Source organism: Onthophagus taurus, chromosome 5, assembly GCF_036711975.1.
Source record: "Onthophagus taurus isolate NC chromosome 5, IU_Otau_3.0, whole genome shotgun sequence".
NCBI classification, from domain to species: Eukaryota; Metazoa; Arthropoda; class Insecta; order Coleoptera; family Scarabaeidae; genus Onthophagus; species Onthophagus taurus.
The window spans coordinates 6993022-7004987 of NC_091970.1; the positions used below are offsets into that span (position 1 = coordinate 6993022).

The window sequence follows — 11966 nt, forward strand, 5'->3', positions numbered from 1 at the left end:
AAGGAGACGAGCCGCCAATGACTTGCCCGACAACGTCGTGGCTCTGGTTATTATACACATGAAACCTATAATATACATAACTAAATATTTAGATTTAAGGTTATGTTTATGTCAAACATTTATTTGGTGATTTATAAACATCAAGGTCATCAGCTGCTATTAATTTTTAATTCACCGTCCAATAAGATAAAAGCGTACTCACCACGTGTTCACGCATGTCTCTTGAGTAGACAGGGGCACGACAGAGACAGATATATATATATCTGCACTCTAGTGTTTACACTCTTTTGCTGCCTTAGTCAGCGATATAGGAGATAGTATATATATATGGGTATAGTAATGTAAAAAAGGAGAGAGAAATAGTATTGCCAACTTAATACCATCATCCAATTCGTGGATGCGAAATACTTCACTTTATTTAGTCTAGTATAAAAAGTTAATACCTTTTTTGACAAATTTTTACGGCAAAATATTATTTAATAAATCATTGTTTAATTTATGTTATAGAATCCAAAATGTACGTGACATCATATATTTCAGTGTATTAAGCCGAGGTCGCTTGCGGCCGAGGCAGTAGTTTGTTTCACACCAGTTTTGTGTCAATATGGTACTAACAGTCCCTCAGCATCAAGCGATCTCAGTTTAATACAGTGTATTTCTGTATATTAAGCCGAGGTCGCTTGCGGCCGAGGCAGTAGTTTGTTTCACATCAGTTTTATATTAATGTGGTATTAATTATAATGCCTCGACCGCAAGCAACCTCGGATTTATACAGTGATATCGTATATTTTTGTATATTAAGCCGAGGTCGCTTGCGGCCGAGACAGCAGTTTGTTTCACATCAGTTTTGTGTTAATGTGGTACTAACTATAGCGCTTCGCCTGTAAGTGACGTCGGTTTAATATACAGAAATACATGATGTCATGGAATTAAATCGAGGTCGTTTGCGGCCGAGGTAGTAGGCTGTTTCACAACAGTTTTGTATTAATATGGTACTAATTATAATGCCTCGACCGCAAGCAACCTCGGATTTATACAGTGATATCGTATATTTTTGTATATTAAGCCGAGGTCGCTTGCGGCCGAGACAGCAGTTTGTTTCACATCAGTTTTGTATTAATGTGGTACTAATTGTAGCGCTTCGCCTGTAAGTGACGTCGGTTTAATATACAGAAATATATGATGTCATGGAATTAAACCGAGGTCGCTTGCGGCCGAGGTAGTAGGTTGTTTTACAACAGTTTTGTATTAATGTGGTACTAATTGTAGCGCTTCGCCTGTAAGTGACGTCGGTTTAATATACAGAAATACATGATGTCATGGAATTAAATCGAGGTCGCTTGCGGCCGAGGTAGTAGGTTGTTTCACAGCAGTTTTGTATTAATATGGTACTAACTGTAACGTCTCGGCCGCAAGCGACCTCGGCTTTATACAGTAATATCATGTATTTCTGTGTAGAAAGCCGAGGTCGCTTGCGGCCGAGGCATCAGTTTCGCACCAGTTTTGTGTTAATATGGTACTAACTGTAATAGCTCCGTTTTATACAGTGACATCGTGTATTTCAGTGTATTAAGCGGCCGAGGCATCAGTTTGTTTGGCACCAGTTTTGCGACCTCGGCTTAATTCAGTGATATTATGTGTTTCTTTGTATTAAACTGACGTCACTTTTGGCCGAAAAGCTACAGTTGGTAACGTATCAATACAAAACTGGTGTCCGAAAACCGTTGGAATACACGAGCATATCATATACCGGGTGTCCCTCAAAAGTGGCTCACCCCCATATTTTTTTTTATTATTAGTGATATAAGAAAACCATTTGGAATGCATAATTAGGCTATTTTTTTAAATCTATAATTTTTTTGTCTTCAGTTGGGTAGACAGTATAGTTCCACATAACTTTTACTTGAAAGAATTTTCGCGACAGCTTATAATTTAAAAAAAAAATTATTTTCGTTATTTTTTACCGTTTTAGTATCTTCGGAAAATGTATTACAACTTTTGACGCATAGTAGCTCGGTTAATAGTATAAACTACGCTATGTCCCTCTTGATTTGCTATTTCTCGAGCAGTGATCACTGCTATGCTTTAGTCAGTGGTTCTTTTTCCGAAGGTACTAAAACGTTAAAAAATAACGAAAATAATTTTTTTTTCAAAAATTATAAGCAGTCGCGAAAAATTTTTTCAAGTAAAAATTATGTGGAACTATACTGTCTACCCAACTGAAGAAAAAAAAATTATAGATTTGAAAAAATAGCGAAATTAGTACTCACATCCGGTATAACCGGAAGTACAAAGAGAATGATTTCATGTCGTAATAATCCGTTTTAACGGCCTAACTATGCATTCCATATGGTTTTCTTATATCACTACTAATAAAAAAAAATATGGGGGGTGAGCCACTTCTGAGGGACACCCGGTATAGTGATATCGTGTAATGTAGTATATTAAGCCGAGGTCGCTTGCGGCCGAGGCGCTACAATTAATACCATATCAACACAAGGTTGGTGTCAAACAACGTGCCGCCTCGGCCGTAAGTGACCCCCGCCTTAATTCAATGATATCACGTGTTTCTGTATAGTAAACCGACGTCGCTTACGGCCGAATATAAACACAAAACTGGTGTCTAACAAAGTACTGCCTCGGCCTCTGCTTAATCCATTAAAATACACGAGTTACTGTATTAAATCGAGGTCGCTTGCAGCTAAAGCGCTACATTTAAAACCATAGTTAAAACCAGTGTGTTAATTATCGTACCCGACGTCATCATTGCAAGTATGCAACCAACATCACAGTATTGGTATTGCGGTTAGTACCATATTAATACAAAACTGGTGTGAAACAAATTACTGCCTCGGCCGCAAGCGACCTCGGCTTAATACACTGAAATACACGATGTCATATCAACACAAAACATTGTGAGCGACATTTTTGAGCCGCAAACGACCTCGGCTGGTCAAATATGAAACTTTCCTGCAGAAAATATTCTGACAAGTCATTCTTTAACCAAAGATGAAAAAAAAATGATATTCTCTGTTTTAATAAGAATACATTGAATCAGTCTATTTTTTTTAGTCATTTTACATAGTTTATTATGATTAGTAGAATATAAGTCACTTTGTTGCATTTTAAAATTATATTTTATGAAATTGGAATTAGTAAGATAGATAATTGATGTTTGATTAATTAGTATTTTAAGGATCAAAATCTAATCGGGGGCTAACTTAGCATAATTTTATTAATTTATTTTGTCCTAAACCGTTTTTTACATTAAAATATATTCTTAAATAAATAATAAATACCTCAAAGCATATTGATAAGTAAATAATTGCACTTTTCCAATAACCTCAACAAAAATCCTAAGCATTTTAAACAACACGGAATGATTTTTCGTTTCCGGCCTTTTATCTTTACACAGTGTAATTAAATTTCCTTTGGGGATCAACCAATCAAAAATATAAAGTAGAGGAACTTCGTTTAAAGGATTCACTTTTAATTCTTTTTCGCGGTTAACAACGGAACGATTTAGTTTAACATTTTTTTTCTCATCACGCGATTTATTTTTCTTTTTATCCATCGTTGTATCGTCAACATCGGGAGTTTGGTTTGAATTCGTCGAATCATAAAACGATTTTAAAATCGAACCGATCCCAATCGGAGGCGCCGATTCACTTCTTAAAATTTTGTTGTTATTATCGTTACAATAACAATCCTTTTGGGAGATTTGGGGAATTTTATTAATTTGATTAATAAATTCGCGATATTCGTCGCTGTTTATCGTCACGTTTGTGTAACAATCGCTCGAAATTGTATCGTAATGTTTAGGATCGTTTGAACCAAAACTAAAAGCATTCGCTGAGTCGGTTGTTGTATCTGGCATCGAATGATTTCTCCATCCGATCATTTCCGCTAAAAATAAAATCAAATCAATCTTTATTGATTTGGATTAGAGTTGATTTAATTACCAGAAGCTGTATTTCCTTCAGCGAAAGATTTTACGTTTGTCACCGAATGAAATTGAGTGTTTTTTGGTTCTTGTATCGATAAAGTGTATGATTCGTCGGTTATTTTCGGCCGCATCGTTTCGATTGGGGAAATCGCTTTTTTAACTAAAAATTTTGATTTTTTATCGTTTAAATTAATTTTATTTTGATTGTCAATCGGTAATTTGTCATTCTTATTCGATCTTTTATTAATCACTATATTATTCGTTGACGTATCTGATGAAATTTTGCTACGATTCGATTTTTTAATAAACTTTATATAATCGGGCTTCTTTAATTTCCTTTTGGGCTTCTTTCTTAACGACGTCTTAATTAAAGCGCGATGTTTCTTCGCTTCGTAATCGCTCTCATCTATGTTAATTTCTTCGTTTTGATTCGAGTAATAATTTTTTTCCGGTCTATCAAATTGTTTAATTGGATGTTTATAAACTGATTCTTGATGGATTATTTCTCTTTCTGGATATTCGAATTCGTAGTATTCGATATATTCGCTTTCAAATTCGTTGTAATAATTCATAATGATAAATAATGGGAAAATTGTATGTTTAAAAAAAGTTTTTAATAAGGAAAAAATGTTGGAATGAAAAATGTTTGAATAATAAATATTTCAAATGTTTGACACATTATGACGTCTTTTGATGGCTAGCTAAATTCTAGATAATTAACAATACTTAAATGAATATGTTCTATATTGTTGTTCTTAAAACCCATAACTTCACTCCTGTGTATTCGTTATAGTTTACGTTATAGCTCCATTAGGATACATCAAAACTTAACCTTCTATAAGATTGCAAAAAATCTTCAAACGCTTCATATTAAGTCTGAATCTGGTCTCAACTTCCTTTCTAACTTGATAGATATACTAAGTTCCATGAAGTCTTTTTTATATTTTTTGCACCAAGCAAGTCCAACCCAACCCAAGTCTTCAATGTTTTTATCAAGTAAAGTTTGTACAGAATCCAAACTGTAACATAAGAAGGGTCTCTATGGGTGAGCATCAAAATTATTTATGTGAGATTCTCGAAATACTTTGTTCAACTCTGCCACCGTTTAGAAGTATTTTGCTTAATTTTGACAGTTTCTGGACGAACCTCATCATTCCGATCAACTTTGTGGACTTTTGGAGGTATTTTGCCTAATTCTGACAGTTTCTGGACAAAGCTCATCATTCTGATCAATTTTGTGAGCTTTTGGAGGGATTTTGCTTAACTTCTGTCAGTTTCTTGAAATATTCTTGTTAATTTTGACAGTTTCTGGAAATATTTTACTTAATTCTGTCAGTTTCAGGACGAACCTCATCATTTCGATCAAATTTGCGAGCTTTTGAAGGTATTTTGCTTAATTCTGACAGTTTCTGGTAATATTTTATTTAATTATAACAGTTTCTGGGAATATTTTTCTTAATTCTGTCAGTTTCTGCACAAACCTCATCGTTCCCATTAAGTTTGTGCGCTTTTGGAGGTATTTTGCTTAACTTCTGTCAGTTTCTTGAAATATTCTTGTTAATTTTGACAGTTTCTGGAAATATTTTGCTTAATTCAGTCAGTTTCAGGACGAACCTCATCATTTCGATCAAATTTGCGAGCTTTTGAAGGTATTTTGCTTAATTCTATCAGATTCTGGAAACACTTTATTTAACTCTGCCAACGTTTGGAAGTATTTTGCTTAATTCTGACAGTTTCTTGAAATATTCTTGTTAATTTTGACAGTTTCTGGAAATATTTTGCTTAATTCTGTCAGTTTCAGGACGAACTTCATCACTTCGATCAAATTTTGAGCTTTTGAAGGTATTTTGCTTAATTCTATCAGATTCTGGAAACACTTTGTTTAACTCTGCCAACGTTTGGAAGTATTTTGCTTAATTCTGACAGTTTCTTGAAATATTCTTGTTAATTTTGACAGTTTCTGGAAATATTTTGCTTAATTCTGTCAGTTTCAGGACGAACCTCATCATTTCGATCAAATTTACGAGCTTTTGAAGATATTTTGCTTAATTCTATCAAATTCTGGAAACACTTTGTTTAACTCTGCCAACGTTTGGAAGTATTTTGCTTAATTCTGACAGTTTCTTGAAATATTCTTGTTAATTTTGACAGTTTCTGGAAATATTTTGCTTAATTCTGTCAGTTTCAGGACGAACCTCATCATTTCGATCAAATTTACGAGCTTTTGAAGGTATTTTGCTTAATTCTATCAAATTCTGGAAACACTTTGTTTAACTCTGCCAACGTTTGGAAGTATTTTGCTTAATTCTGACAGTTTCTGGTAATATTTTATTTAATTTTAACAGTTTCTGGGAATATTTTTCTTAATTCTGTCAGTTTCTGCACAAACCTCATCGTTCCCATTAAGTTTGTGCGCTTTTGGAGGTATTTTGCTTAACTTCTGTCAGTTTCTTGAAATATTCTTGTTAATTTTGACAGTTTCTGGAAATATTTTGCTTAATTCAGTCAGTTTCAGGACGAACCTCATCATTTCGATCAAATTTTGGAGCTTTTGAAGGTATTTTGCTTAATTCTATCAGATTCTGGAAATACTTTGTTTAACTCTGCCAACGTTTGGAAGTATTTTGCTTAATTCTGACAGTTTCTGGTAATATTTTATTTAATTTTAACAGTTTCTGGGAATGTTTTTCTTAGTTCTGTCAGTTTCTGCACAAACCTCATCGTTCTCATCAAGTTTGTGAGCTTCTGGAGGTATTTTGCTTAACTTCTGTCAGTTTCTTGAAATATTCTTGTTAATTTTGACAGTTTCTGGAAATATTTTTCTTAATTCTGTCAGTTTCTGGACGAACCTCATTATTTCGATCAACTTTGCACGGTATTTTGCTTAATTCATGCATTTTATTTAATTTTGTCAGATTCTGGAGCTATTTTGTTCAACTCTGCTAGCCTTTGGAAGTATTTTGCTTTATTCTAACTGTTTCTAAAAATATTTTGCTTAATTCTATCAGATTCTGAAAATAGTTTGTTCAACTCTGCCAGTTTTTCGAAGTATTTTGCTTAATTCTGACAGAACTTTTATTAACTTGGCGAGCTTTTGGAGGTATTTTGCTTAATTCTGGCAGTTTCTGAAAATATTCTGTTATTCTGTTAGCATTTAGATGGCAAGATCAAAATGTCTTGACACAAAATTTTTTATAGAAAAGCACTTTATTCATATGTTCAGAATGAGCAACATGTACAATGATTCGTTAGCATTTAGACCAAACAGTCTGTACTCCTGCTTTTGAAGGCATTTGAAGGTTTTTTTAGTCACTGATTTTTTCTGCATCTTTTTGACATCTTCTTCTATTTAGTATTCTTGTCGTTCGGACCATTTTCATTAAGAAGTTATCTTCTGCAATCAAGAGCCATTTATCAAGCTTTTTCTTCTGCCATCATCTTCTGTTTAGTTGCTGGAGTAATTTCAGTATCAGAAGATCTCAGAATATGCAATATGATCGGTTCTGCATCCAATCTGCATCTAGCAGTGTATCAAGACAGGTTTTTATTTGCATCAACTCATTACAATGTTTCTTTATTGAGTCTGCATCTTAGCTCTATCTAGTGAGCATCAAACTGTATTTAGGAGCACCACAAGATCGCAGAAGTCTTAATGCAGTCGATATTAAGCATCAAATCATAATCATATTTTTGTCAACACAAGTCTCTACATACTAAAGGGTCTCTATGGGTGAGCATCAAAACTGTATATGTATAGGAGCTAATTAGGATTGCACCAAATCTTTATTAACCCTTTGGCATACATCCACGAGAGAGTCTCATGGTAACAAAGTTGTGCCAAAGGCGAAAATCAATAGTATGACCAAAAAGGCCAAGAGCAAAGACACATACATTAAGACTCTTGAATAAAGAGATTAGGCAAAGATCCGCAAAGAGACTGGGTTGCATTAATTCTGCATATAGAAGCTAATCATTTAAAGAATTTCCTTTAATGTCTGGATTAGGGAAAAAATAAGCATCTAAATATCTTACCTGATAAGATGATCTTCTCTTTGGCACGCTGATTTTGACTGGATTCCACAAACTGTTTATCTTCCTAACTGCTAATCCTCTGTAAAAAAATACAGAAATTTAATTGATAAATTAAAAATCACATCAAGTAAGTACACTTTTAATTATTAATCATAGAAAATAGCTTCGTAGAAATGCAACTCTTTAAACAAAACCTTCGTACTAAAAATTGAATGCATGTGGCGCCATCTTTTGGGGATATTTCGGAATTATTCAGCTAAGAACCGAACCACTAGAATACAGGTTGGATTGGGTTTATACATAAAACTTTCAACCACAGAATAACTGTTTGGAAAGTGTTTGGAGCCACTATGGGACTTCAATTAACGTTTCGATTGATTGGGAATTCCTCAGATGCAATTACACCTGTCAAATAATGCCGACACATTTGAATATCACGCAACATATGACATGTGAGATTGCATCTAACGAGGTTCCAACCAGTTATAACGTTAGCTGAAATAAAGCTATAATGTCAATTATAACCTAATTATTTAATCATACCATTATTATTTTATTATACTCTTACCGAAAAATCACTTTAAAATGACGTTTTCATCTGTCATTCTGAGCAACTTCAACTTTTTAAAGGTGAAGTTAGCGGCAAATTAAAATATATAACACGATTTGGAATCTATACTTTTTAAATTAAAAGAATGATACTGGTAATAATTGTTATTGCTGTCTCTCATCATTCCCACTATTAATAATAAAATTGTTAGTTTAATTAAATAATTTCAATATAGACGCTAATGCCATCTTACGGTGAGATTTCGACATACAATCAGTCCCAATTTCTCCTATCAAAGATCCCTGGGGCTGATTATTAATTAGTGTCACCTTATTACATAGACAGTTTCAAAATTGTAAAATGCGCTCCTGAAGCTTTTTTTAAACCGGTTTTTATAATATATTTAATCCCTTCTTCTCCGCAAGAAAAATACGAGATAAAAATGAGACGTTCAACAACTGATCGCAACGCTCTCGCCGAAATACGACAAAGTTACCTTTTGCGCCAATCAAGTATTGGAAATCGTCACAAAAACTTTAAAAATCCTTATTTCAACATCAAGCCTGATCATTACGATTACCGATTTTCTGATTTTCGAAATTATTTCGTCCCCGAACGACCCGCTTTACCATATTACGTGGTTCCGGTCTTATATGTGCCACAAAAAGTTTTAACAGCCAATGAGATGGAGCAAGGAAGAACCGTATCGAGGAAAAATGAAATGAGTCAAACGGTTGAATCGAATTACGAGTACCACGAGGAAGAAGCTAACGCTGATTTAGATAATTTAGGCTCAAAATCTCATTCTTATACCCGCAGAACAAATAGCGAGAGTACCGTTGAGGTATCTTCAATTTCAAGTCAATTCGAGGATGATCCATTAAAAAATGATTATTTAAATAATTATAATAAGGAATTTGAAAGTAAATATCCCATTAATGAGGATGTATTGAGGGGTGAAACGTGTAATTTCGATTCTAAACAGAGAAATTCTGCATTAAACACGAGGGAGCAACAAAAAAACACTTTTTGGAAGTATAAAAATCCTTATACGATTTTTAATAAATACCCATTAACTCCGAACGACAACAAAATTTCTTCGCACGAAGAATGCATTGAAAATAATCCTTTAGAATTCGAAGAATTAAACGACAAAAGGAAACAAAAAATCTGTATTGATTGTTTAAAAGATAAATATCTCAATAAAGATTGTCAGTGTAGGAAGTCATCGAAAAATCTTCAAACTAATTTTGAGGTTGGTGAGGTTGATGTTTTTGAAGATACGGATTATAGGAAGGTTTTTGGTTGTGGTACCAAAGCAACTCAAACTTTAAGTGCAACGAAAATTAATTCGGGTACTCAAACGGAAGTTGAAGAGAAATTAACGTATCGAAAGATGAAAGGTTCTCAAATCCCGCAGCGTACGAATGGGTTAAAAGTGTCTTATACGGAGTTGGTTAAGAGAAATGGATATGGGAATACTAATAATATTAGAAAGAAATCTGGAGAGGTTTAAAAAATTAATATTTACTAAAAATTGTGTGTAAATTAATAATAATTATTTGTAATCGTTTAATTTTTATTCTAATTGAAAAAAAAGATTGTCTCCATCGATTTAATTAGATTAAGTAACATAACCATACTTTATGCTATCCATTTGCGGTAGTAAAGTGACATTTTGTGCTACTGTCTAGTAAACTGTGCATTTAGCGGAAGGTAAAGTACTTTTTGTAATTCGCGACGGTAATGAAAGCTATTACAGTACTCAAACGGGTGCTGTAATGACACTCTTTACAGCATCCGATGCTGTAATGAGATTTTAGTAACATTTTATGGAACCACTTCAAGTTGGTGACTTGGGTCATTAATTTTTCTAGTTGTCAATGTGACAATTTTTGTCTATGGATGTTTAAACACGTTCTTAGCATCGAATACAAGGTCCACAATGATGAGGACATTGAGCAATTTCTCTTATTTTGGGAGGTGTACATGAAACATTTTTGTCAGGTGAATACATTTTATGTTTTGACAGTCAATTCAAATTTCTATTTTCAAGTGTTACCAACTGCTACATACCTATGTCCCTACATTGTCAAAAAACTATCGTTTTGACGGTCGCTAAAGTCAATATTTAATAGCAGTTTTCGAAAAAAGTATTTTACCTGCCACTAATTGCTGTCAATTTGAAAAAAATACCGTAAAACACGCCTGTTAGTCGCCTCGTTTGCTCGATTCGCAAACTCAGACTCGTTCGATAAAGCATCACTTTGCTGACTTGGTACATAAATAACTATTATTTAGAACCTATTCAGTTACCTAATCAAATAGTTACCATGCAATGATATTTAACCCTAATTGGAACGCTAATCACCGCTTAACGTGACGTTAATCGAATAATATCTTTGAATTGGGATTTTTTGTTTAACAAAAGTTCATCGATAAACAAGATTATCTTAATTAAGACATAGCTTATTGATAAATTTCGCATATTGAATCCAACTGGGTCCTATAATGTCTTAAATTGAGCGTTAATCGACGCTTAGTTGATGTGTAGTTGATTTCAGTGCTAACGTTCGATTACGTTAGCACTGAATTAGGATGATATTAAAAATCAAAAACCAATCAAAAAAAATTAATTCTGTCAGTTTCTGGACGAACCTCATTATTCCGATTAACTTTGCGAGCTTGGAGGTATTTTGCTTAACTCTGTCAGTTTCTAAGAGATCTTTGATTAATGTTCCGAGCTTTTGGAGGTATTTTGTTTAATTTTGTCATATTCTGGAGATATTTTGTTCAATTTTGCCAGTCTATGAAAGTATTTTGGTGAAGTCTGGCAGTTTGTAGATATATTTTACTTAATTCTGTCGGTTTCTTGAAATATTCTTGTTAATTTTGACAGTTTCTGGACATATTTTGTTTAATTCTGTCAGTTTCAGGACGAACCTTATCATTCCGATTAAATTTGTGAGCGTTTGGAAGTATTTTGCTTAATTTTGACAGTTTCTAGAAATATTTTATTTAATTTTGACAGTTTCTGGAAATATTTTTCTTAATATTGTTAGTTTCTGGACGAAGCTCATCATTCCGATCAAATTTGCGAGCTTTTGAAGGTATTTTGCTTAACTCTGTCAGATTCTTGAAATATTCTTGTTAATTTTAACAGTTTCTAGAAATATTTTGCTTAATTCTTTCAGTTTCTGGACGAACCTGATCATTCCGATCAACTTTGTGTGCTTTTGGAGGTATTTTGCTTAACTCTGTCAGATTCTGGAAATATTTTGCTTAATTCTGTCAGTTTTTGGAAGATCTTTGATTAATATTCCGAGCTTTTGGAGGTATTTTGTTTAATTTTGTCAGATTCTGGAGATATTTTGTTCAACTTTTCCAGTCTATGAAAGTATTTTACTTAATTCTGTCAATTTATTGAATTATTCTTGT

The 11966-nt window shown here is 33.4% G+C and overlaps 1 protein-coding gene and 1 long non-coding RNA gene across 2 annotated transcripts in view; both read right to left on the reverse strand.

The window, feature by feature from the left end:
• Positions 1 to 11966, reverse strand: part of LOC139429746 (uncharacterized) — a 36829-nt gene that overhangs the window by 4544 nt on the left and 20319 nt on the right. The window contains exon 3 of the long non-coding RNA XR_011640321.1: positions 7979 to 8057. This is a non-coding gene — a long non-coding RNA (uncharacterized lncRNA). The remainder of the gene's footprint in view (positions 1 to 7978; positions 8058 to 11966) is intronic.
• LOC111417151 (uncharacterized) lies at positions 3218 to 4654 on the reverse strand. Its single transcript, XM_023049351.2, has 2 exons — positions 3963 to 4654; positions 3218 to 3906 (listed from the first exon to the last, which is right to left on the reverse strand). Exons 1-2 carry the CDS (start codon positions 4516 to 4518, stop codon positions 3281 to 3283), a joined length of 1182 nt encoding a protein of 393 aa, XP_022905119.1. The 5' UTR covers positions 4519 to 4654; the 3' UTR covers positions 3218 to 3280.

Bases quoted from the DNA above. Each gene is read 5' to 3' on its own strand.
- LOC111417151 (XM_023049351.2), bottom strand. From the start codon at position 4,518: ATGAATTATTACAACGAATTTGAAAGCGAATATATCGAATACTACGAA. The intron at 3,907-3,962 runs GTAATTAAATCA...TTTTATTTTTAG, and splicing joins TGAAGGAAATACAGCTTCTG to CGGAAATGATCGGATGGAGA.